This window comes from Cyanistes caeruleus, chromosome 23 (assembly GCF_971803275.1).
Source record: "Cyanistes caeruleus chromosome 23, bCyaCae1.hap1.1, whole genome shotgun sequence".
NCBI classification, from domain to species: Eukaryota; Metazoa; Chordata; class Aves; order Passeriformes; family Paridae; genus Cyanistes; species Cyanistes caeruleus.
The window spans coordinates 6234713-6259130 of record NC_141723.1 but is presented as its reverse complement, the minus strand read 5'-3'; the positions used below and the strand labels follow the sequence as shown (position 1 = coordinate 6259130).

At 62.8% G+C, this 24418-nt stretch overlaps 7 protein-coding genes across 17 annotated transcripts in view; 1 reads left to right on the top strand and 6 right to left on the bottom strand.

Annotated features, from left to right (window-relative positions):
• Positions 1-855: 855 nt before the first annotated feature.
• BUD13 (BUD13 spliceosome associated protein) lies at positions 856-6600 on the bottom strand. The gene is made up of 11 exons (XM_086860972.1): positions 6272-6600; positions 5999-6089; positions 5592-5676; positions 5395-5446; positions 4281-4978; positions 3911-4005; positions 3676-3784; positions 3147-3285; positions 2703-2884; positions 2304-2385; positions 856-2015 (listed from the first exon to the last, which is right to left on the bottom strand). The coding sequence occupies exons 1-11, from the start codon at positions 6391-6393 to the stop codon at positions 1922-1924; spliced, it is 1749 nt and encodes a 582-aa protein (XP_086717098.1). The 5' UTR covers positions 6394-6600; the 3' UTR covers positions 856-1921.
• A 126-nt stretch (positions 6601-6726) lies between these two features.
• On the bottom strand, positions 6727-10532 carry ZPR1 (ZPR1 zinc finger). The gene is made up of 14 exons (XM_086860968.1): positions 10326-10532; positions 9569-9730; positions 9326-9416; positions 9173-9243; positions 8894-8980; positions 8695-8817; positions 8570-8623; positions 8417-8483; positions 8148-8218; positions 7848-7937; positions 7634-7744; positions 7444-7530; positions 7281-7346; positions 6727-7092 (listed from the first exon to the last, which is right to left on the bottom strand). The coding sequence occupies exons 1-14, from the start codon at positions 10473-10475 to the stop codon at positions 6958-6960; spliced, it is 1365 nt and encodes a 454-aa protein (XP_086717094.1). The 5' UTR covers positions 10476-10532; the 3' UTR covers positions 6727-6957.
• Positions 10533-10567: 35 nt separating this feature from the next.
• On the bottom strand, positions 10568-12396 carry APOA5 (apolipoprotein A5). Its single transcript, XM_086860980.1, has 3 exons — positions 12146-12396; positions 11670-11900; positions 10568-11513 (listed from the first exon to the last, which is right to left on the bottom strand). The coding sequence occupies exons 1-3, from the start codon at positions 12394-12396 to the stop codon at positions 10568-10570; spliced, it is 1428 nt and encodes a 475-aa protein (XP_086717106.1).
• Positions 12397-13204: 808 nt separating this feature from the next.
• On the bottom strand, positions 13205-14626 carry APOA4 (apolipoprotein A4). Its single transcript, XM_086860970.1, has 3 exons — positions 14560-14626; positions 14310-14436; positions 13205-14210 (listed from the first exon to the last, which is right to left on the bottom strand). The coding sequence occupies exons 1-3, from the start codon at positions 14606-14608 to the stop codon at positions 13283-13285; spliced, it is 1104 nt and encodes a 367-aa protein (XP_086717096.1). The 5' UTR covers positions 14609-14626; the 3' UTR covers positions 13205-13282.
• A 242-nt stretch (positions 14627-14868) lies between these two features.
• On the top strand, positions 14869-16598 carry APOC3 (apolipoprotein C3). The gene is made up of 4 exons (XM_086860971.1): positions 14869-15847; positions 15953-16012; positions 16123-16249; positions 16409-16598. Exons 1-4 carry the CDS (start codon positions 15451-15453, stop codon positions 16503-16505), a joined length of 681 nt encoding a protein of 226 aa, XP_086717097.1. The 5' UTR covers positions 14869-15450; the 3' UTR covers positions 16506-16598.
• A 355-nt stretch (positions 16599-16953) lies between these two features.
• On the bottom strand, positions 16954-18889 carry APOA1 (apolipoprotein A1). The gene is made up of 4 exons (XM_086861078.1): positions 18464-18889; positions 18250-18305; positions 17869-18022; positions 16954-17793 (listed from the first exon to the last, which is right to left on the bottom strand). The coding sequence occupies exons 2-4, from the start codon at positions 18290-18292 to the stop codon at positions 17196-17198; spliced, it is 795 nt and encodes a 264-aa protein (XP_086717204.1). The 5' UTR covers positions 18293-18305; positions 18464-18889; the 3' UTR covers positions 16954-17195.
• Positions 18890-19534: 645 nt separating this feature from the next.
• The window catches only part of SIK3 (SIK family kinase 3), a 67961-nt gene continuing 63077 nt past the window's right edge, over positions 19535-24418 (bottom strand). For all 11 annotated transcript variants that reach the window (XM_086861125.1, XM_086861127.1, XM_086861126.1 and 8 more), the window contains 4 exons: positions 22454-22617; positions 21599-21731; positions 21339-21506; positions 19535-21169 (listed from right to left, as the gene is read on the bottom strand). In XM_086861125.1, the coding sequence (XP_086717251.1) occupies positions 21349-21506; positions 21599-21731; positions 22454-22617 (455 nt within the window). In that variant the 3' untranslated portion in view covers positions 19535-21169; positions 21339-21348. The remainder of the gene's footprint in view (positions 21170-21338; positions 21507-21598; positions 21732-22453; positions 22618-24418) is intronic.

Sequence of the window (24418 nt, the reverse complement as noted above, 5' to 3'; positions counted from 1 at the left end):
TGCGGGTGTCACTGCTCCATCTCCATCACCCAGCTCATCCCAGAGGATCCCACAGTGTTTTCCAGTGGCTTTGCTGCCAGAACTGCTCAGACAAGGCCACGGCTGGGACAGGGGATGTGGGATGCAGAACAAGGGCACAGGGACAAACCCAGCTCCCTTCTCCCCAGGCAGTGCACAGGGATGGGATCAGGGAGGGAGGTGTTCATCACGTGAGGCCCCCCCTTTCCTCACAGATATCTCCTAAAAATAAAGTGTCTGGTAACAAGTAACAGATGTGTAAATCCAGAATTGTGATGAACAAAGAGGTCCCAAGGGTAGTACCTCTCAAATTTTAAAACCCCAGCCTTCAAAATCAGCTGCAAGAGCAGAACCTGCTGCCATTTTCAGGTCCTAAGCACATTTTGTTTAGTACCAACATTTAAAAGTGCTTTGCCTCCTTGAGAGCAGCTTACAGTCCCAAGTGTGACACGAGCCAGCTGCTGGCATCTGTGGCTCTGCAAGAGCAGCCACTGTCACCAAGCAGGTGAAGAAGGTACCAGCATCCAGCTCTGCTCACCAGGGCAAATCCAATCATTCCACAGCAGGTTCTTCACATCTCCAGCAGCACTCAGATTAAGTGAGAGCAAAAACGAATGTGTCAAGTGGAACTGCACTTGTCGAGGCTGTAGCTGCCTCAGGTTACAGGGGGAAATGAAACAGGGCTTTGGTGACAGAAGGGGAAGCACAGCTTGGAAGCATCGGTCTGGAAATGTGCTGCCACCTCCCACCCCCTTCCCCCAAACCATCTCCCTGCCCTGCAGGTGCAGCAGGGCTGGGAATGGTTCACCCGCCCTGGAAAAACCACCACAGGCAGAATCGAGTAAAAAAGGAAAGGTTTTATTTACAGGTGAACACACAAATTCCAGGGCTGCTGAGAATGTTACACAGGGATGAAAACCAGGGAAGTCCCAAGAGTCTGGCACTCCAGAGCAGACTTTGCTCCTATCCCTCCCACCCACAGCCCTCCCAACATTGGAGAATCCCTGGAAAGAGCGATCCTGCCCTGCCCCTGCCCATGCTGCAGCCAAGGCATCTCCATGGAAACTGCTGCCTGCATTTCATCCCTGCTCCCTGGGACCTCAACAACAACAACTGTACTTATTTCCACAAGTGCTTTCTGGCACACAGGGATCATGGGAAGCTCTGCCTGGCCTCCAGCTCTGAGACTGATAAATCTGATCACAGGAGAAGGGCTGCCACACGTCCCCCCCTCCCCCCGAGCAAGCCCCAGGCAGCAGCGTGGGGGAAGTGCTGAGATCAGCCCCGAATCCAGAGGGGTCTGGGGGGACCAGCTGCTCCAAACCAGGGGGGAAGCAATTCCAGGTCTCAAGTCCTGATTCTCTACACATTTACTTCCACTAGAAATGGACCCCTGAAGAATTGCTGAGGCTCCTGAAGATCTTGCTGCCCAGTGCAGCACTGCAGGTCATTCTTCCAGTGCCAGAGCATTCCCTGCTCCGTTTCCTGTTTGGACAGGGTCAGGAGAAGCTGAGTTTGAACTTTCCTGCACAATCTGCATGGCAAAATAACTGCATAAACTTAACAAAAGTTCAGAAGTTCAACTTAACCTGAGTTCTGGAGCAGTCTGACCCACTGCACGAGGGGAACTCTCCCAAGCCCAAGTGTTCAGCAGATTTTCACCTGAGATTTAGGACACCTGAAGACTTGGGAACCACCCTCAGAGGTCAAAGCATTTGGCATAGAACAGAAGTTTGTTAGAAAACAAACAAGAAGAGGCGTTCTTCCCAGAGAGCTGGAGGCTCTGGCTGACAGGGAGGTCCAGTGGGCTGCTGAATGCCGAGGACAGGGCTTGTTCCAGGGAGAGCAGGCCATTCCTCAGGGCTCTGTGGGTGGTGCCTGTGGGTCCCTGCAGGAGCTCTCCCTACATGTCCTCGACACTCCACTTGTAGGCGAGCTCCTGCACCGCTTTCTTGTTGGCAATGCGGGCGAAGCGCTGCTGCTCGAAGCCGTTGGACCTGCAAAGGAACACCCAGGTGACAGGAGCTGCTGGGCACAAACTTTACAAGTTTACTAATTCTCTCTGGCTCAGTTTCCACCTGGACCTGTGGTTATCAAGAGCTGATGCCTTTGAAGTTCCTCACCTCCCCTTGTCCCATCTGTCCCATCATCCATTTGTAACTCAATCCAGTCGACATTCCAACTGCCAGCAACCTCACTCATCCCAAAACTGGAAACCTTTACACTGGCAACTCCCTGAAGCAAAACTCCTTTATTTTTACTGTTATTCCAACAAGAACAAGTACCTGTCCACACCGTCCCAGCGATGCCCAGGCCAGATGTTAAACCTGTTGAGTGGAGGTGCTGGTCCCTTGTACCTGGGTTTTTCTGGAACACAAAGAGCAGAACAGCTGTTCTCAGCCAAGTGGTCACATCCTCACCCACCCAGGAGGTGTCTGCAGGTGGGTACAGGCAGAGAGCACAGGCTCCTGACAGCCAGCTACAGCTCCCAAAGGCTCACTGTGACAAACTGTTGAGTTTTCAGTCACCAGGCCCTGCTCTCCCACCAACAGCTCATGTAACTGTTCCTGGTAACAAGCCAGCAACTCCAGAGAGTCCAGAAGTCCCAGGACTCAGCTGCTCCAGCAGCCTTTGGTTATTTAGTGACACCTTAAACCACACACAGGGGTATTCCAGAGCCAAACCTTTCTCCTTGTTCTCCTTGGCCTTCCTTTTCTTGATGAGAGCAGCCATGGGGTCTCCTTCCCTCTCCTGTTCCCTCAGCATTCGATCCAGGTCCTGGTCATCGATGTACCGGGCCAAAGGCTTCTGCATCTCCTTCACTGCATCCTCCACGTTCTGCTGCTGCTGCCTCTCCTGTGCCAGCCTGGAAAACACACAGTGTCACCCAAACCCAAGCCATCACTCCTTGGGACTTGTTCAGTTTGCAGGATGGGTCACTGAACTCCCACTGCCTGGGCAGCATTCCCAAAGCACCTGCAGCAAAGGAAGGGGTTTCCAGACACGTGGAACACGTGTTGGTCCCAGGCTCAACCTCAGAATGAAGTGAAATGCAGTCTGGCAGCAGATCCGAACTAAAACCAGGAGATGGGAGGCCCAAGGGTTGTGCTCAGGAGTCCCTCACTCACCCTTTTCCCCACTTGGCATATTGCTCTTCTCTCTTGGACTCTGCTTCAGCCTTCAGCCTCTGCTCCAGCTGCTCCTGGGCCAGGTTCCTCTTGCGGCCGGACTTGTCTCGGTACACGGTCTGAGCGTTCCGGGATTCCTCTGGCAGGGACAGATTTTGGAACATTTTATCACCTCCAGACAATGAAATGACTTCTCTTTTGTTTGTCCTAATCTCCCAAAGAGCCTGTCACCCAAAGCCAGGCAGGATCTCAGCTCCTGCTTTTCCCAGCTGCCCCACACAGACCCTGAGCTCTCTGATTATCCCTCAGCTCCTTCAGACTTGCAGAGGAAAAGCATTTCACACTCCCTGTGATTTCCCTGGCATTGCTCTTAAATCCCCACACGAAACAGTGGCCCTGGCCAAGGCTTCCAGCAGCATGTCCAGCTGCAGCTCCACAGGGACGCTCCCCACCAGCATCCCTGTGCCAGGGCCTGAGCAAGCAGAGGAGGAGAAGGGGAGCTGGGGCTGGGGCTGTGTTCCACTCTCACCTTCCAGGTGCTTGGTGCTCCTCTCGTGCTTCCGGAGCTCCTGCTTCTCCCTCTGCAGCACATCAGCCGACACCAGGCCAGCTCTGACCCCGTATGCCATTGTGTCAGCCTGGAAATCACACAGAACGAGGGTGACACAAACCACAGGGACAGCCCTGTTAGAGTCTCTTGTACAAAAACTTCCCCAGTTTGTCAATCGACTTCCACAGCTGGAAGGGAAAGAGACAACCTTTACCTTGTTGGGAGAGCCCTTGGCATCCTGGCGGTGTGGGGAGTGCTCTGGGGGACTCCGTGACCTGTGCTGGTCCTTCTGGGCAGGCGAAGCCCGTCCTGCAGGAGACAAATCAGAGAGTGAGGATTTGCTGATTCCTCCAAGATGATCACACTCAGGGAATCGCTATGGGCACAGCCCAGTCTGCAGGCTGGGTAAACTCCCGCCCAGCCGTGCACGTGTACAATGACACATGTAGCCAGCTGTGGCTACAGGGACAGACAGCTGCCACTGCCAGCTGTGCCAGCAGAGCACCAGCCCACAGCACTCACCTGTGGCAGTGTGGATCGCAGGGAGCCCCCAGGACACGGGGGACACAGCGTGTGACACTCACCTTTCGTTCGGCTCCTTTTCCCACTCGGGGACCCCGGCTTCTCTCTCCGAGGGGACAAATCCTGACACTGCCGCCGGGGAGGTGACAGGTCTGGGGTGTCATGACGCCTTTTCCTGGGAGGTGATAGGTCTGGGGTGTCATGACGCTGTCTCCTGGGAGGTGAGGGGTCAGGGGCATCATGACGCTGTCTCCTGGGAGGTGACAGGTCAGGGGTGTCATGGCGCTGTCTCCTGGGAGGTGACAGGTCAGGGGTGTCATGGCGCTGTCTCCTGGGAGGTGAGGGGTCAGGGGTGTCATGGCGCTGTCTCCTGGGAGGGGACAGGTCTGGTGTGTCATGGCGCTGTCTCCTGGGAGGTGAGGGGTCAGGGGTGTCATGACGCCTTCTCCTGGGAGGGGACAGGTCTGGTGTATCGTGACGCCTTTTCCTGGGAGGTGACAGGTCTGGTGTATCGTGACGTTGTCTCCTGGGAGGGGACAGGTCTGGTGTATCGTGACGTTGTCTCCTGGGAGGGGACAGGTCTGGGGTGTCATGGCGCTGTCTCCTGGGAGGTGACAGGTCTGGTGTATCGTGGCGTGGTCTCCTGGGAGGTGAGGGCTCAGGGGTGTCGTGGCGCTGCTGTCTCAGAGGAGAGAGCTCCAAGGAGCCGTTGTGTTTCCCTGCTGGGGGCGAGGGCTCTGGGGAGTCGTGGCGCCGCCGCCTGCGAGGGCAGAGAAGGTGACAGAGAAGGTGACAATGAGCTTGGTTTGGAAGCAAAGCAGGACCCACAGAGCTAGGAGGGGCCAAGGCTGGGAACAGTTTTGTGAATGAGGATTCATTTGGATTCTGCACCCCAGCCTTCCCAGGGCAGATCCCAGAAGCCCCCCAAGGCAGCCTGGAATGTTAACGTCTCCACCATGACCATCATTCAAACTGACAGGGACCATCACCCCAGTCTCCCTGGCAGTGTCACAATCACCCAGAGCTGCCAGTTCCCTGCCTCAGGCAGGGGTTATCCAGCAGGGAAAGGTATCCAGCAATGCCCACATTTCCCAGCAGAGCAGCTGGAAGGCACAGAACCAGTCAGTGAAGACCAGGGTGAACCGAGAGCAGAATTCCTGCTTGGAGCCCCCATACCTGGAGCCAGACTTGGCAGGTCCCGAAACATCCGAACTCTGCGAGTCCTCATCTGGAGGAAAGCAATTGGAATCACCATTATTGGGGCTCTGCCCAGCTCAGCAGCCCTCCAGCACCTCAAGGATCATTATCCTTGAGATAATAAGGATATTATCATATCTTTATAATAAGGAGAGGGTGGAAGGGGCTGCTTTCACCTCCTAGAAGCTTCCATTTGGAGTTTGTTCGGAATTCCTCCATGAGCTTCACCTCATCGGGGCGCTCATCAATGAACTCTGCCACCTGCAAACAGCACAGGAGCACCAGGGGCTCGCAAAAAGGCAGAATTCCTGCTCCTGACACAGCCACGCAAGCCCAGCAGCCCCAGTCCCTGTGCCTTGCTCCAGCAGAGCCCCTGCTATGTGAAGAACGAGCTGCCTTGATCCGCAGGGAGCTCCCTGGTTCTTCCAGAGCTCCGAGCAGGAATCTCACCCATCCCAGAGGCAGAACACACAAAACACGGGGCGGGAGAGGCGCTTCAGCAAGTTCTTCCCAAAGAGAAACACGAGGTGGCCGTAAGAACAGACTGAGGGTGAGCCCGCGCGTGACAGGAGTCCCCGCTCACCACAGGCATGTCCCCTTCGTCCTCCTCCTCCTCCTTCTCCGGGGCGGCGGCGATGCTGTTCCAGCTCACATCGTCATCCACGATCCGCATGCTGGGGCGGGGAGAGGCGCTCAGGACCCGCCGGAACGGGGGGATCTGCGGGGGGGAGCCCTGGGGAGCGGCCCGGGCCCGGGGGGGGCTCGGAAGGAGGGTCTGGAGAGGGGAGTGGGCTCGCGGGGGTTCCCAAACCCGGGCAGGGCACAGCTCCTGCTGCCGCCTTCCCCCGCCACTCACCCGGCTCTGCCGGTGCCGCCCGGCGGCTTCTTCTTGCGGCGGCGGCGGGGCTGGGCGGGCTCGGCGGGGCCGCTCAGGTACCGCCGCAGGTACTCGGCCTTCGACACCCCCGGCGCCGCCATCGCGCTCTGACGCAAAACTCCGGCGCCGGCCGGAAGGGGCGGGGCCTGGCTCCGGGTGTCTGATTAGGTGGGCGTGACCATTGCCATAAATGGAGTTACATCGCGATATAGGCGTGGCATTACCATAAATGGGTTTGGCTTTATCTAGGGAATGGGCGTAGTCACTACCATAAATGGAGTGCCATCAGGATATGGGCGTGGTCATTACCATAAATGGGGCCGTGGTGTCAAGAAATGGGCGTGGTCGTGCGCAGAAACACCATAAATGGCGCTATGGGCGGGGCCACACTGCGGCCGCGGTTACGAATGAAGCAACAGCAGGACACCAATCAATCACTTTATTGATCAGCTTTATTGGGGAGTCAGCACCACTGCCACCCCCTGCCCCAACACATCAGCACCGCACACAGCATCTCCCCGCGGGGACACCCGAGGCACAGCCCCGCTGCCTTCGGGCAAGAACAGCTCCCCCGGCCCCGGGAAGGGCAGGAGAGTCCTGGCCCCACACTAGTGCTGGTCCCTGGAGCAGCTGGGGCAGGGGTGGGAGGGCTGGGCTGGTCCCCGCTACCGGCCCGAGGCCGCCTCTGGCTCGTAGCCCTCTGTTTTCATGTCGTTCAGGCCCAGCTCTTCGTTCTGCTCAAAGGTGCGCTCGTAGCGCTGCACGCTCAGCTCCGGGTCCTCTTCTGGGGCGTACACGTTCTGTGGGGACACGGGGAAAGCTCCTGCACTCCCCTCTGCCCACAGGGCACTGGTGCAGGCTGCGAGCCCTGCAGCCACCCATGAGCAGGGGCTTCAGCAACCTGCCGTGCCCAGAGCTCCAACACGGGCCAGGGAAATGAAACCCCCCAGACTGCTCAGGGAGCCCACGCCGAGGGCAGAGGCTGCACCTGAAGGTAACTGTTGCCTGCAGGGTCATCCATGATGAAGTGAGCCTGGGCCTTCCCCTCGATGATCTGCAGGAACAGAGCACATCCAGCCATTAAAGCTCTTCCTAATCCTTCAGCACTTCTGGCACCAGTGCAGAGCACGGAAAACCCAGAGGAAACTCACTTCCTGCAGCTTCCCAATGAACTCCTGCAGCTTCCCTGTCCTGCTGGGCGTGGAGCTGTCTCCCAGAGTGAAGGGGTTCTTCTCCACCTGCAAGGCAGGGGAGGCAGCAGTGAGGCAGCCAGTCCCCCAGCCAGCCCCAGGAGGGACAGGGAGGGGGCTGAGCCCCCCAGGCTGGCCCAGGACCACTCACCAGGTCACGGATGTCCTTCAGCAGCCCCTCCAGCGTGGTGAACTTCCCCCCCAGCGCTCCCATGCCCAGCTCAAACTCCAGCTCGGGGATCTCCACGCTGCACGTCTCTGACTGCAAAGGTCAGCACTCCGTGAGCCCCATGGAGGGAGGGCTGGGGCCCCCTGACTCCCCACACCCCACAGGAGGGCAGGGCAGGCATCCCAGGGCGCTGCACCTTCAGGATATCCCTGGTCATGTCGGAAGGGTCCGTAATCCGGAGGGTGATCCTGGTGCCCTGCGGTTCGATGGCTCCTCCAGACTTCACCTGGGAACAGCTGGCAGTGAGCTCCACAGGGCTTGTCCCAGCAGCCCAGAGGCCACTCCAAACCTGTGACAGTGGCCTCAGCACCCAGCTTAAAGCCCCTCCTGACAACGCCCCAAATCCAGTTTGCCTCCCACCAGCCCCACTGGGAAGCAGAGCCCAGGGACAAAGGCACAGAACACCACCCCCTGCCCCTGCCTCCTTCCATCTCACCTCATTGGTCCTGTGCCCACAGGAATCACAGTTGGTGGCCATGATGATCACCTCCTTAAAGTGTGGGATTTCTGGAGCAGGGAGTCAAGGGGAACATCAAAGCAGCAACCGAGGGAAGGCAGGGCCCCCCTGGGAGCTGCGAGCAGCCTGAGACAGCTCTGCACCCCAACAGGCCCTGGCTGAGAGATTCAGGCCTGTGGTGCAGCAGGGAGAGCCCAGGGCCATGCAGTGCCCCTCACCCCCAGCCCGTGCCCACCCTCGAAGGATACGCACTAACTTCATGTTGGTGCTGGCTGGGGCGTTGCACTCGGGACAGTTGGTGTTGAACTGCAGCACCTGGGGGAGAGAAAGGGCAGCCAGAATGTCCCAGCCAGCCCAGGGCAGCTGTCCTGAGCGTCCCTCAGCTCTGCAGCAACACCCACCTCGTCCCTCAGGTCCTCGGCAGCGTCTGGCGGCTTCGCATCCACCTCCTGTCCCTGCAAGGGAAGGGTTAACTGCTGCTCCCTGGTCTGGGGTGCCCTGGGGAACCTGGGGCTGACCCTGTCACCTCCAGTCCCAGCATGGCACACTGCTGGGGGCTCCTCCTGTAGTGGGTGACCACGAGGGCCTCGTCCCTCTGCGGCGCCTGGGGGTTCTCCACAAAGCTGTTCCCGGAGGGATCATCGAGGATCTGCAGGACAAGGGGGCCTGAGGGAGCCGTCCTGCAGCCCTCATCCAGCCACGGCTGCCCTCCTGTGAGCACTCACAAAGGTGAAGGGAGAACTGACTTCCTTCAGCTGCCTCAGTTTACCAATGAACTCGTCTATTTTCCTTGCCACCTCTTGGTCTGTCACCTGGAAAAGGACACAGAATCACGGAATCCTTTAAAATGGAAAAGACCCCCAAGATGGGTTTCAGCTGCAGCAGGGGCAGCCCAGAGCTGCTGACAAAAGTGACCACAGCACAAACCAGAGCCCCAGCACTCTCCCCACCACCAGGCAGAAGATGGAAATCCCAAGCATTTCCATCCCTGAGGAGCCCCTTACCCTGCGGGTGGGCTGGTCCTGCTCCAGGCCAGCCACGGCTCTGTCAATGATCCCCTCGATGGTGGTGAGCACTTGGGAAGGGAAGGAGACAGAGGTGATGACACCATTAACATATCCAGGGAGCACCCCCAGAACTGCTCCTGTTTAACCCACCTCCCTTCTGGCTGAAGGCAGGGATCTCAAAGTCCAGCTCTGGAATTCGAGCTGAGGCACAGTCGGTCTTCACCACCTCCCTGTTCATGTCCTGCACACACAGCCAGGGAGCAGCCTGAGGATCCCCAAGAGACCCAGGGGCTCCCACACACTGGGATCACAGAGAGGTGCTGGCCCCAGCCCCCTTTCCTTTTGGGATGTGCAGGTTTTGGGCCTGGAGCAGAGCAGGGAGGCCCTGCGCACCTGGCGGGAGGTGACAGCCAGGGAGTAGCGCACGCCCTGCTCCTGGATCCTGCCCGCTGACTGGATCTCCGTGTTGGACCAGGAGCAGCTGTCGCAGGAGAAGGAGCTGACGATGATCTCTTTGAAGAAGGGGATCCTGGTGAGCAGGAGCCGCGTCACGCCCTGCGGCAGCGAGGGGCCTCGTGGGAACCCGAGTGCTGAGGGCTCCCATCACCTCCCAACACGGGCACGTCCTGCCCGCAGCCAGCTCTCACCCCTCAGCAGCTCCTGGAAACGCCCTCCCGACCCCACCAGTGCCCCCTGCTCTGAGGCCAGCTGTGGCCCCCGGCAGCTTCCTCCATCACCCCCAGACCTCTGGAACCCCCCACCGACCCCTGCCCGCTCCTGGAGCCACTGGAGACCGCTGTGCCCTGAGCCCGACCCACACCGGGGTGCGTCCCCTGACCCCACAGACCCCTGCGGCCCCTCCTTGCTCCCCCAGACCCCTGTGCCCACCCTGACCCCGCACTCCCCTGTCCCACCCTGACCCCGCACTCCCCTGACACCCGCACTCCCCTGTGCCCACCCTGACCCCGCACTCCCCTGTGCCCACCCTGACCCCCGATCCCCTGTGCCCACCCTGACCCCGCACTCCCCTGTCCCGCACTCCCCTGTCCCACCCTGACCCCGCACTCCCCTGACCCCCGCACTCCCCGCCGGGCCCAGCGCCCCCCGATCCCCGCAGGCCGCTGCTGCCCGGCCCCCCGGGGCCCCTCACGTTGCGGAAGCAATTCATGCACAGGGACTCGATCTCTGCCGGCTGCTGCTCGCCATCCTCGGCGCTGAGGGGCCGGAACAGGGACCCCCCGGGCGCTCCGGGCCCCGCTCCGGGCCCGGCCGCCGCCTCCATGGCCCCCAGTGCCGACATGCTGCTCCGTGCGCGTCACGGCGCGCGGCGGTGACGCACGGCGATGGCGCGCGGATCACGTGATGCCGCGATGGCGGCACCTTTATTTGCGTTCAGCCCCCGAGCCGCCCCGGCCCCGCCGCCCCGGCCGGGCCCTCCCCGCCCTCCCCGCCGCGCTCGCTCAGGCTCAGCGCCAGGTCTCGCCACAGCGCGTCCAGCCGGGCGCGCAGGTCCTCCAGGGGCGGCGGCGACGCGTCCAGCGGCTCCTCGGGCGGCTCCGGGCGGGCGCTGAGCTTCAGCCGCATCTCCTCCGTCTCGCGGTCCAGCGCCCGGGTGAAGGCGCGGATCTGGGCGTACGTGTCCTGCCGGAACTCCTCCACGCGCCGCTGCACCTCCCGCGCCAGCGCCTCCCGGGAGCGGGGCCGCGCCCCGAGCCTGCCGGGGTACGGGCTCAGCTTCGCCTTCAGCTGCTCCAGGCTCCTCTGGATGTGCCGGTGCAGGTCCCGCGCGTTGCGGGTCAGCTTGGCCGACAGCTCCTGGATGTGCTGCTGGAGCTGCTCGGGGCTGGCGCGGGCGTGCGGGGCCACGCTGCGGTGCAGCTCCTCCACGTTGCGGCGGATCTCGGTCAGCAGCCGCTCCGTGTACGGCTGCAAGATGTCCTTCACCTGGTCCGTGTGGAAGGCGATCTTGTCGGCGTAGGGAGCCATGAAGCGCTGGAGCTCGTCGGCGCCGTCCAGGAGCTGCGCCGTCACCTCCCGGCTGGGCATCAGGTGCCGCCGGAGCTCCCGGGCCCGCAGGGACGCCTGCTCCAGCAGCTCCTCGGTGAAGGGCCGCAGCTGCTGCCGGAGCTCGTCCAGGTGCTTCCCGACCTGCTGGTGCACCTCGTCCACGTACGGGGACAGCTTCACCCTGAGGCCGTCCAGCTCCCTGCGGATGGCCTTGCGCAGGCTGGCCGAGTCCTCGTAGAGCGGCGGCTGCAGGGCCCTGTTGAGGGGCGACAGCTTCTCCAGGAAATCCCCCATGTAGCTGACCCCATCCTGAATGCTCTCCTTCAGGTTCCTGCACGACACAAGTCACCAACACCCCCGAGTGACCACAACCCCTCTGTGCCACACACAGCCCCAATAAAAGCTGTCCAGGACCCTTCCCTTGTGTCCCTGGGGAGGGAGGAGCAGGGTCCCGGCCGTGCTGGGGAGCGCGGGGCGCTGCACTCACGTCAGGTCCCTGCCCAGCTTGCTCTGGCCGTGCTCCAGGCTGTCCTTGTCACCCGTCAGCTGGCTCAGGTACTCCCAGAGGCCGCTCTGCACCGGCTTGGCCGGGGACACTGCGGGCGGGAGCGGGGCTTGTGCTGCCGCCCACCCTGCGCTGCTGCCCCCGTGCCCGCAGCCACCTGGGCAGCCGGCCAGCAGCGAGAGGAGCAGCGCAGCCTTCAGCAGCATGGTCCGGCTGCAGGAGAGAACGGAGAGGAGCTGTCCGAGCGCTCACGGGGTGCTGGCGCCTCTCCTGCACGCCCCCCCCTCGCTGCTGCCTGCAAGGACCCCGCTCCTGGCTCCGCTTTGACGGCCGGAGCTCTCCTGAAAACTCCTGGGGCTCCCCGAAACACCTGGGGCCCCCCGCAAGCCCGCTGTTGTGCACCTGGAGCCACACCCAGCTCCTCCGGCCGCATACACTTGAAGCCCCCCGCCCCTCACCTGTCTCGGGTCGCCTCCCGCGTCCCTCCCGCCCGGAGGCGCCCGGTGGCCGCCCTTATATAGGCTCGGGGGGCGGCCGAGGAGCGGGCGATAAGGCGGCTTTGGTACGGGAAGGCTTTTTGGACCTCACTCCGTGTAAACACAACGTGGAGGTCCGAGCACGTTCCGGGGAGGTGACCCGGGGGCCGCCCACCTGACTGCCCGCTGCCCCCCGGGCTCGGGGGACGGGGCTGGCCCTGCCCGCCGCCCATCTCCGCACCCCGGAGGGAATGCTGGATGGAGCTGCCGGCATGGGGACGGGGACACCGGCTGCAGCTCCAGTCGGGGGGAAAAGGGAGCTCGGAACCCCTAGAGCTGGAGGCGCGGGATGGGTGCGGGAGGGCTCCGGCTGTGCGGGGAGGGCTGGGATGAGCGGGTCGGGAGCGCACCTTCCCTTTCGGCGGCTGCGCTCCCTCCCGCCGGCCGCCCAGCCCGCCGTGCCCGTGTCCTTTCCTTCGCACGCCGGTTTTTACCGGGACTGAAGGCGGGCGAAGTCCGGCGCTCCCGGGGTGAAACGCCGAGCAGTCGCCAGCGCTGCTGCGGCACCAAAGTCCGCTCTGCCCCCTCGCCTGGGCCGACACGTGAGGTCGCTCCAGGCAGCGCTGGCCGTGCCTCAGCTGGGCCCGGGATCCTGCCAGCAGAGCGCCTTCGTCGCCTTTCCCTGTCCCTGATCCGCGGAGCTCCCTTTGCTGCGCTGTGGGGACGAGGTGTCTGTCCCCTCCCGCAGATCCCCGTCCCTCGTGGCATCCCCACCACGGTGCGGATGTTTGGCCGCATCCCGGGGCTCTGCCCCTCTGCAGCCACCTGGGTGCCCCCGGGCTGGCCCATGGGCTCACCTGGCTGCACCCACCACAGACACCTCCCACCTACCCGACCTCACCTCTGCTCCCTCTCCCTGGTGCCCCAGAACCCAAATTCGGGGCGATGCTCCCCTCTCAGAGCAAGGGAGGGTGCCCCAGCTATCCCATCCCGGGGTGGAACAGCGGGATGCTGTGGGGAGGAAGGACACGGACCAGCACGTGCATCACAAGATTTATTTCTGCCACTGGAGGCGGCCAGGAGCGCTTGGAATGTGTGTGGATGGCTGCCTGGAGTGGCTTAATTCTCTGGGGGTGGGACGGTGCTGAGGAAAGCAGCCACCTTCTCCCGCACCTCCTTCTCCAGCAGCTCCAGGTGATCCTCCACGCCGGCAGCGCCCGAGTCCAGCTTGCCGCGCATCTCCTCCAGCCGCTGCACCAGCTGCTTCCCGAAGGTCTCTCCGAAGGGAGCCGCCTGCTGCCGGAAGGTCTCCAGCGTGTGCCCCACACGCTGCTCCAGCTGCTGGGCCAGGGGAGCCAGGCGCTGCCGCAGGCTCTCGGCATCTCCGCTCGCCGCCTCCCGCAGCTCCCGTGCCAGCGGGCTCAGCTGGGCGCGCAGCTCCTCGGAGCTGGTGGCCAGGCGGCTGCGCAGCTCCTCGGCCGCCCGCTCCATCTGCACGGTCAGGCTCTCCAGCTGCCGGTTGAGGCCGTCCTGCACCTCCTGGGCGTAGGGGCTGAGCCCGCGCCGCAGCTCGGCCACGCTCTGCTCCACCTGCGCCTTCAGCTCATCTGCCATGGGCGACAGCCGCTCCTTCAGGCTCTCCACGCCGCCGTCGATCTGCTGCTGCAGCCGGTCAGCGTAGGGGCTCAGGGAGGCCTGGATGCTCTGGGCGTTGTCCTTCAGCCGTTCCCGCAGCTCGGTGGCGTAGGGCTCCAGCGCCCGCTGCAGCTCCCCGGCGCCGCTGTCCACCCGGGAGCGCAGCTCCTCGGCGTACGGGCTCATCTTGGCCTGCAGCTGGCGGATGTTGGTGCCGATCTGCTGGTGCACCTCGTCGGCGTAGGGAGCCAGCTTGGCCTGCAGCTGCTGCAGCTCCCGCTGGATCTGCTCCTTCAGCCGCTGGGAGTCCTGCACCAGCCGCGCCTGCAGCTCGGTGGCAAAGGGCACCAGCCGCTCCTGCAGGTCCTCGGCGTAGGCGCTGACGCTGTGCAGGTTGCTCTTCAGCAGGGTGCTGCGGACAGGGGACACGTCAGGGCCCGTGTGCCCACACCCCCGGCCCTGGCTGGCGCCCCCGGAGCCCCCCAGCCCCCCGCACTGTGGCCCGGCTCACTTGAGCTGCTTGCTGATCTCGGCCTGCTGCAGCTGGTCCACCGTGTCCTTGGCATTGCTGCCCAGCTCCGTGAAGTACTTCCAGATCACGCTGGCCACCTCGTCGGGGTTGACATCAGCCCGTGAGCCTGCAAGGGGTGCTGGGATCAGCGCTCACACAGCCCCGTTCCCCAGGGACAGCGGCGACATTCCCCAGCCCTGCCCCGCGCCGGGAGCACCCTGCTGGCACAGGGACCCTCACGCCACCTCACCTGAGATCGCCAGGAGAACCAGGACAAGGGCGGCCGCCTTCGGCGCCATCCTGAGCGCTGCGGACTCCTGTGGAAGCAAAGAAGGGAGGTGAAGGAAGCCCCAGGGACCAGCAGCAGCCCCCCAGCCCCCTGCCAGAGGCGATGGAGACCCTGGCTCCCTCCAGCCGCTGCAGCTGCTCACCTGTGCTGCCACGGCTGTGGTACCTGCGGTGCCGGTGCTCCCAGCGCTATTTATGCAGCCCGAGCGCTCCTGCGGCTTCCACGCGGGCTGTGACACAGCAAGGGCTTGGACTTTAGCACGGTCACAACGTGGAAGTGCCTGACGTGCGCACGGGCCTGACATCACCCAGAGCCCGGACACCACCCGCGGCCCCGCCAGCCCCAGGGGGTGACAGGGACAGGCTGGGATGTGCGCAGGGCACACCGAGCCCCTCCCGGGGACAGCGACCCTGGGCTGAGGGGACACCTCGTGGCTCTGTGGGCGCAGCAATGGCCCCACAGCGCTGGCAGTGCAGCACCTGGGATGTGTGGTTGTGGGATGTGTGGCAGTGGGACAGGACACGGGGGCTGGGGATGCTGCAGGGACCTCCCAGCTCTGCCACCGGCTGTGCTGTGCCTGGGCTGGGCAGCGGGGCAGGACACGGGCTCAGGGGGACGCTCTGATGGAGCTGGGGGACACACGAGGCTGTGCAGAGGCAGGATGGCATCGTTCCTTCCCAGCCCAGGCTCCTGCAGGAAGCCCTGGCCCAGAAGAGGCCCGGACGCTGCAGGGCACTGCAGCCCCCCGGTGCCTGGGAGCGGAGCAGGGACCCGGGCGTGTCCCTGCCCGCGGGCATCGCGCTCTCGGCGCACACCTGGGCAGCCCCCAGGCCCACCCCCGCCCCGGGGGCGATGTGTCACAGCGGGCAAAGGGCAGGGGCAGGGACCAGCCAGGCAGTGGCAGTGGCGAGTCCGAAGAGCCTCGCGGTGCCCGAGGCGGTCGTGCCAGGGGACAGGGCCGCTGGATGTCACCCTTGTGCCGCGTGTGCCCAGGGCTGTCCCCTGCCGCGGGCACCGGGCTGGCTGCGCACACGCGTGTGCACACGCACAGCTCTGCCCGGCTGTGCGCGCACACGGACACCCCAGCAGGCTCCGGCCCCGAGGGATTTCCCAACTCCTGGCTGGACGCGGCGCCCCTGCAGCCCCCCCGCGCCCTGCCCTGACCTTTGCACAAATCCCCCAGGGCGGCCGTGGGGAGGGTATAAAGAGAGAGCCCGGGGCTGCCCCCGCCTCACAGAGCCCGGCACAGGTGAGTGGGGACATCCCTGCTGAGGGTCGTGCTGGGCAGGACACGGGGTCGGGACCCCCGTGCCCCCCCTGCTGCCCCACATCCTGCGCTCTGCTCTCTCCCCAGCCATGAAGGCGCCGCTGCTGTTCCTGCTCGCCTGCACGGCCGTCCTGGCGCTGGGAGCAAGTAAGGGCTGCGCAGGAGGAGGGGTCGGGGCTCAGGGTGTTGGGGGGCTCACACGGGGGGCACAGCCGCGGGGCCCGGCCGCCCCAGTCCCACCAGGCTCCTGCTTGCAGGGGCCGACGCGCCCGAGCAGCCGAAGGCGCTGGTGCAGAAGGTGCAGGAGCTGGCCCAGAAAGCCACGGCCATGGCCAAGGACGCCTTCAGCAGGGTGCGGGAGTCGGAGGCGGCGCAGCAAGCCAGGTGTCCCCGAACCCCAGCAGCCCTGTCCCTGTCCCTGTCCCTGTCCCTGTCCCTGTCCCTGTCCCTGTCCCTGTCCCTGTCCCCGTTCCCCGGTGCCGGTGGGGAGCCCGGCCGGGGCCCCTCGCTGACCCCTTGCCCTGCCCTCCCCTCCCCGTGCAGGCAGTGGCTGTCGGACAACGCGGAGCTGGCGAAGCAGCGGCTGGTGTGGCTCAAGGAGCAGCTGGCGGAGCTCTGGAAGAAGACTCCGGCCGTGTAGCCTCGCCAGGGGCTGCCCGGGGACTGTCGGGGCTGGGGACACCCGGGCCCACCCGCTGTCGCGGTGCTCTCAATAAAGCGGGGCTGACTCAAACGCTGTGCTGGCATCACTGGGGGGCTGCGAAGGAGGAGTGCGAGCCGCAGGGAGAGGGAGGGCTGGGACAGACACCGGCACTGAGGTACACACGGCCGTGTCGGGGTGCTCAGGGTGGCAGGAGCCGGGCGCTGCTTCCAAAAGTTCCTGTAAATTCAGCGCCACCGTGCTCCAGCGCCCTGTGTGGGGCTGGGCGCGGCTGCACCCCGGGCAGAGCTGGACTCGGTACTGGGCGAGCTCAGGGCGCCCCTCACCAGCTCTGTGTCCCCCCACTCCCTCTGGGTCCCCCAGTAGCCCCAACTCAGAGCACCCTTGTCCCTTCCAGCATCCACTGCAAAGACTGAGCGAGCTCCAATAACTTAAGTCAAGTTTATTTGTCAAAAGGGAGGCAAAGCTGAGAGCGACGCCGGGTCGGGGAGGGAATTCTAGGGGAGGAGGGGGTCTCCGGGGAGGACACCCTAGGGCTGGGCTGGCCCGGGGCTCCTGCAGCCTGTCCCCAGAGCCCCCTGAGGAGAAGTGCCCGGGGCAGGGCAGGGAGCACCCGGGGCGGCTGCGGAGCGGGGCTGGGGTCAGTCCCTGGCCGCGCCGGCCGGCAGCTCAAGCCACGGTCTTCTGGAGATCCTCCAGCAAGGTGAGGAAACGAGCCTTGAGGGTCTCGGTGTAGGGGGTGAGGCGCTCCTTGAAGTCCTGCACCAGGGGCGTCATCTTCTCCCGCAGGTTGCTGAGATGCTCCACCACCTTGGCCTGGTATTCAGCGGCCTGGGGGATGCCCTTCTCCCGGATCTCCTCCAGCTTCTGGCTCAGCTTCTGCCGCAGCTCATCGCTGAAGGGGGCCACGTTCTTGCGCAGCTCCTCGACGTGTCCGCGCAGACGGTCCCGCGCCTCCTCGGCCACCGGGGTCAGCTTCTGCTGCAGCAGCTCCACCTTCTGCTTGCTCAGCTCCTTCAGCTCCTGGGCGAGGGGTGCCAGGCGCTGGCGGTACTGCTCCAGATCTTCCGTCCACTTGGCAGAGAACTGGTCCAGGAAGGGCTTGATTTTCTCCTTCACCTCCTCCAGGTCCTTGGTCAGCTCCTTGCGCAGGGACTCGGTGTCTTTCAGCCACATCTCCCGCACCTCTTTGTAGTAGGGGGCCACATCCTCTCTCAGCTTGGCGGCGGCTGCGCCCAGAGTGTCGAGGTTCTCGCCCAGCTTCAGGCTGCGGGAGGGGAGGGAGGTCACACACGGCGCCCGGGGCCCCCCGCCAGCCCCCCGCCACACGCCTCCCACTTACTCCAGCTGTTTGCCCACGGTGGAGGCCTCGAACTGGGCAATGGCTTCCTTGCCGCTGGCCTTCACTGTCTCCAGGTACACATCGAGCATGTCCTTGAGGCGATCCAGGGGTGCCTGGGGCTCATCGTGCTGCCAGAAGGAGCGCGCCTGGGTGCCTGCGGAGAGAACCGCGTGTGCTCAGGACGCGCCGCCCGGGGACGGCTCCAGCCCTGCCGGGGACCTGCCCGGCTCGGGGGGAACCGGGGAGCCCCTTGGCTGCAGCCCCGACTCTCAAACAGCTTCGGAAAGCGGCGGCTTCCAGCAGCGCTCGCGTCGGGCTCGGCCGCCCCATCCCGCCCGCGCCGCCCCGTCCCGCGGGGACCCGCAGCCCGTCCGGACCCACCCGTCAGGCACAGCAGGGCGAGGGTCAACACCACGGCTCTCATCTTCGCGATGGACCTGCGGGCAGAGCAAAGAGTTGGGCGCGGGGAGCCCCGGCAAATCCGACCCCGGCGGGGGCTGAGCCCCCGGCCCGGCTCGAGGGGTCCCCGGCGGGGCGGCGGGCGAGGGGCACCGCTCCGTCCCGGCGGGTCCTGCGGAGGAGCCCGGGCTCTTACCAGCTCTCTCTGCCGCTGCTGCTCGTCCCGTCTGAGCGGCCGGGGCTCCGCGGCCGCTATTTATGCCGGAGGGGCAGTTCGGCGGAGATAAGGCAGCGCGGAGAGCGCTCCCGGCGCGCAGGGTTCAAGGATCGCGCAGCATCGCCGAGCGGAGCGCGCTTGGCAGGGGCGGCGAGCAAACAGCAGCGCCCCGCGGGACGCGCCTGGCCGGCCAAGGAGCTGTTTACGCTCCCGGTGACCCAGATTCCCGCTGGCCCTGCCGGGGCCCCTCGCAGCCCCCAGGGACTGGCCGCCGGCCCAGGGACAAGGTTTATTCCCGCAGGGATTTGGCCTGCCGTACCCGGACCCCTCGCCTCGGCCGCGGGTCTGTGCCCCGTCCTTCACCGGGCCGCTCACGCCACCCCCTTTTCCCGCTGTGTCCCCAACTCACAGGTCCCGGGAGCTGCGCCCCTGCCCGCCCACGGCAGCTCTCGCTGAGAACCGGGGCAAAGCGAAGGCTCAGCCCAGAGCAGGCAGCGGCACTGGCACAGCCACCCCAAAACTGCCCCCAGCCGGGGCCAAGCCCCGGTGCTTCCCTGTCCCGTTGTCACCAGCCCAGGGATGCACCCGAATCGAGCGCACAGGGCTGAGCACAGGGAGAGAGGGGACAGGGAGAGAGGGGCCGCAGGGCTGGCAGTGCCAGGGGGAGGAATGATGCTCCTGTTTCTGGGTGGCACCGGCTCCCTGCAGCCCCAGCCCGCGGCGGCTGGCTCGGCACCCCAAGGCTATTGCCAGCCCAGGTGCTGCAGGGCGCTGGAGGCACAGGCACAGCTCCCTGCGCCTCCCAGACTCTGCCCACCGCTGGCAAAGGCAGCAGACACCGGGCAGGGGCCGCTCTGCAGCGCTGCCGTGCCCCAAACCCGCACGGGCTCCGGCTGCAGGGGGGCTGCGAGTGCCGGGGGGGCTTTGGGAAACCCAACAGGGGGGCTGCTGGAGCCGGGGCAAGTGACAGCCCCAGGGATGGACTGGGGACACAGCAGCTGCCGCCCCTTGAACTTTGGCGTTGAGCAACAAGGCAAACAAGAGCCCGGGGAAGATCATAATCATGGTTTTATTTGTTATGATCCCACTGTCCAACTAATTGACTAGTTGCAAGTGACCCACAAAAAAATGGACTGAAGAATTACTGAAACCTTTTTTTTTTCCTGTTCGTTTTTAGTCCAACATAAATGAGGAAGAAAAAAAAAAAAAAATACTTCTGACATTTCCAAAAAACAGAAATAATAGCAAAGTATATTAATATACATTCAACATATACTGCGCGTATTGATTACTACAATACAAAGCCATGATAAAAAAAGTGTGATACTGCGGATGGCACGGTGACGCGGCCCTGCGGGCCGGCTGCTGCTGGGGGGGGCCCGGCGACTCTCCCAGGATACAGTGTCATGTAAACAAAAGGAAAATGAACCCAAGGGACAGAGCAAAAGGCTTTCAGCGTTTCCCACCCTCCCCGCTCCATGCGGCGGGCTCCCCGGGATGTGCAGCTCCCCTCCTCTCTGATTTTCGGGATCGCAGAGCCGTCAGCGTGGTTCTCCCGGAGAAGGGGAGGCCGGGAAGAGGCACGGGGGAAGGACAGCAAAGTCACCTCTGCCGTGCTGGTTTCACACTTCCTTCTGTGCAAAGTCAGGAGGGCTGGGTTGATGTTTCCTTTAGTTTTAAAAAATATTCCAGAAAAAATGTCAGTAAGAAGGATCTGAGCTGGAGCTCGTCGAGTCCCAGAGGCAAAGGTGACACCACATGCTCCTGAGCCCCAGCGGGGGGGGCCTCCCGCTCTATCCACCACGGAAAGGATGGAAAAGGGACAAAGAAGAGACCTCTGCACGTCCCAACTGTGTAAGGAGAGTTACCACTGTCGCCACTGGCACGAGAGAAAACCAGTCACAAGTACAATGTCATTAAAAGAAATAAAATACTTTGAACAAAAGGTGCAAGTCACAATTCATATAGAACAGAATCTAGTTAAAAATTTCTCTCAAACAGAAATTCCTTTTGCCTTTTATTAATAACAATAATAATAAAACAACATTTACCAAAAAAAAACAATTCCTACGTGATCAGGAGGAAAAGCGAAGGAAACAAAGAAAAATCCATCTGCCCTACATTAGCCAGGAAAAGAAAAAACCCCAAGTCGTGGCAGATTTGGAAAGAAAAGGGAAGGGAGGACAGGGCAGGGGTGATCCTGTCAGCACCCCGACACACGAGAGGGAACAGAGCAGACAGAGGTGAGACAAGAAGTGGATTGCACCGGGGTGGGGAGGGCCCCCGCCAGCGCTGCCAGGCCCAGACCCCCCAGTGCAGCGGGACAGAGTGGAAGGAGAGCGTGGCCTCCATCCAGGAGCGGCTCCCGTCCCCTCGGACTGCTCGGGGCAGGCTCAGGGAGGCTCAGCCCGGCGCGGGGCCCCGGGCAGGGCCAGCCCCCAGAGCAGCCCCCGCTGCCGAGGCCGATCCTCTGTGTCGGGCTCAGGGCTCTGGGCGTAGCTGGAGTTACAGGCAAGTGTGGCAGAAATTAAAGAACCCAAAGGAACGACACACTGGATGAAGTGAGGATGAGGAAAGGGGCCATGGTATTCCAGTTAGTCAGAAATACTACGGCAATTTGGCGCAATGCTGCTAGATACTGTTGGTTTAAAATGGACCTTTTCATTTCAAAGCTGTACACAAACCCTGCAAGAGAGAGAAAGAGAGATGTTAGGGGACACCAGAATGACACATCTCCTCCCACAGCCCTCCAGCATTCCCAGCCCCAGCACTGGAGCAATGGGCAGGGAAGGCGACCCACGGAAGCGAGGCCGTGGTGAGGTGTGGAGTGGCGAGAGGACACACGGATACTCACTCCCTCCTGGTTACACCCCCGCCTGCTCCATCCCAAAGGGCACCTCCGGGTGCTTGTAGCTCAGCAGGACGTCTGTGATACACGTCGAGGGGTAGCAGGAGGTGTTGAGGTGCTGGCTGCCATCGCCCAGGTTCGCGTGCTCTTGACCTTCCAAACTCTCCCCACATTCTGTAAGGGCAGAGGTGACTGAGCAGCTGTCGCTGTGACAGCTCCCCGAGGAGCTGCCCACACCCCCTGCCACCTGGGCAGCCCCTGCTCACCCTCGCCGTCCCTGTCCCGCAGCTGCTGACTGGCCATCAGCGACGACTGGCTGAGCACGGCGTCCGACATCCGAGCTGAGCTGAGCGCTTTTCCTGCCATCAAACTCATTCCAGGCAAGTTATCCAACTGCACCTGTGGAGGTGGCAGGACACACGGGGAGCTCAGGAGAGGATCCTGCTCTTCCCCATCTGCCCATGGACAGGGTGCCCAGGGAGCCTCTGCAAACCTTCAGCAAGGGTTTGGAAAGACAAGAAGTGCATCAGGCACAGCTTGGGTGCAGCCTGTCCCTTCAACAGGGTGAGGGACTGAATGGGCCAAATCCCTCTGAACCAACAGAACCACAGCATAGCTGGGGCTGGAAGGGAGATCTGGAGATCATCCAGCACAAACCCCTGCCAAGGCAGGGACACCTGGAGCAGGTGACAGAGAAACACATCTGGGTGGTTTTGGGATGTCTCCAGGGAGGAAGACTCCAGGCCCGCGCCGGGCAGCTGTTCCAGTGCTCTGCCACCCTCCACAGGAAGAAGTTCCTCCTAATGTTGAGGTGGAACTTGTGTTTCAGTTTCTGGCCATTGCTCCTGATCCTGTCACCAGGCACCACTGAACCAGTGAAGGTGACATTCTCATCTACAGCAGGAGGGAGCTGGAGCAAAGCACACACCAAGATTTGGGCAGGACAGTTCCCAGCAGCCCAAACCCCACAGGGTGCAGAGCACTGAGCTCTGGGTTACCATGACCAGCTCCACCACAGCACTGCAGGACCCACAGCTGGGCCAGATGTGTCTGCAGAGCCCTGTGTGGCCACAGCCAGACCAGGCTGCTTCAGAGGAGACCTGGGAGGAAGAGGCACCTACGTAGGCATCATCACTGTTCTGGATGGTGTGATGTCTCTGCAGGGTGCGGGGCCGCGGGTGCTCGCTGGACGAGGGGCGCACGGGGTAGCCCAGGCCGTTGTGGTCAGGCACCTGCATGGCTTGGCCAGGGGAGCTCCTGTCCATGCAGTTCCCTCCGATGGACTCTTGAAAACCAGACAGGACAGAAAAAGGACAGGTTAGTACAAGGAACCTGCAGCTCCCAGCCACCTGTGCCACTGCAGAACTGAGATGTGATGCCACACACGAACGCTCCTTGCTGGCAGGACAGGACCCCCAGCTGCTCCAGTTGGAGTGGCACAGCACCACTGCCCCCGCCTGCACTCACACAGGCTTCTCCCTCCAGCATTAACATGTATCCCCAAAGGATCCCAATGCTAGCTGCCTTCCATCAGGTCTACAAAGGCAGCCTAAAGCTGGAGGCACTGGGGCAGGAGCACAGGAACCAGACCCTTTCCCACTTCTGCCTTCCCCTCGAGCCTGAGCTCGACCCTCAGCCTGCTCACATGGTTACACAAGAGCTGGGGGAGCCTCCAACACGGGATGTTCCAGCAGGGCCCCTTGGCAATTGTAAGCAACATAATCCTGCTGGAAGAGCTGGCCAGGATCTTCGCTTTTATCAGATGACTTCTCCCTGCCCTCTCACAATCTGGCTGCGGGAGCACACCAGCGCTCTGCCTGGCAAAGTCCATCTGCGCTGCAAGCTCTTGTGACTGAGGGCAAAGGCCACATTCCTATCAGGCAAAGCCTCTCGTCATCAAGTACACGATGTTTTGGATGAAGTCCTGAGCCATGGAGGAGCCTGTCAGCGGGGCTGAGCTCGCTGAGCACAGACCCTGCCGAGCCCTCGACAGGGCTGCGAGCGCTGGGGAGCCGCCCCGAGGCGACACAGCTGCAGGGACATCCCTCACAAAGCCAGAGCTTTCCCAGGGCTTTGGCCAGTGGGAAGTGATGTCCTGCTGTGCTGGGACAGAGCACAGCCCAGCTGACACTGAAACTGCCACAAAACTGCTCCCCAAAGAGATCTCATAGAATCCTACAAACACCCTCACTCGGACCCACAAGGACCGTGCAAGCCTAACTCCTGGCCCTGAACAGGGCAGTCCCAAAATCTGCCCACAGATTTAGCAGAATTCAAGTGAGACCCCATCCCATGTGGCCCCCACGTCTCTCACAGCCAGGTGAACGTGGACAGCACATCCAGCACACTGCTGCTCATGCCCTTCCTCCATCAGGAATGTGGCATTCCTGCAGAGCCCTGTCCCAGGGCAGTCAGAGACGCAGCCTCCCCCTGCCTTTGCACAACCGTGGGGTTACGTGCGGTTAACAGTCAGCTTTCCCGGAAAAGCGAGAAGGAAAACATGAGGTAACAGATGTTAGCGGATCAGTGCCACCCACACACTGCTTGGGATGCTGCTCCAACTATGGGAACAGTGGTTGGGGCCAGCAGCCTGCTGCTCCAGCTCCACAAACAGCCCCGGCCCCAGTCCCTGCGCTGCAGGTGATGATTTCCCTCAGCCTGCAAGAGCCAGGACCCAAAAAACATCTGCTTCCCGAAGCTAGCACTGCACCTCTGGGGATGCTGCTTTGGACCAAGGGACAGACACCCCAGAAACACCCCCCCAGACGTGCAGAGGAGAGCCTTTCATCCCCACATCCTTTGTGTCACTGTGGCATGTGACGCTGGCACGGCGCTGCCGCCAGCTCGGCTCCCTCCGTGCCGAGCCCAGGCAGGTTTCCCATGGGCAGCGCTCCCGGGACGGCTACGCTGGAGCAAAACTGGAGCAGGGCTGTTCACAGGCAGCTCAGGCACATCCCAAACAGATCTGGTCGGCTCTCAAGGTGCCCGGCTGCCATCCCTGGCAGATGCTCCACAGACACCCAGAGCTCTGATCAGCGCCTGTGGAAGCACAGACACCCCCGAGCCACTGGGAAGTCACGCTCTGC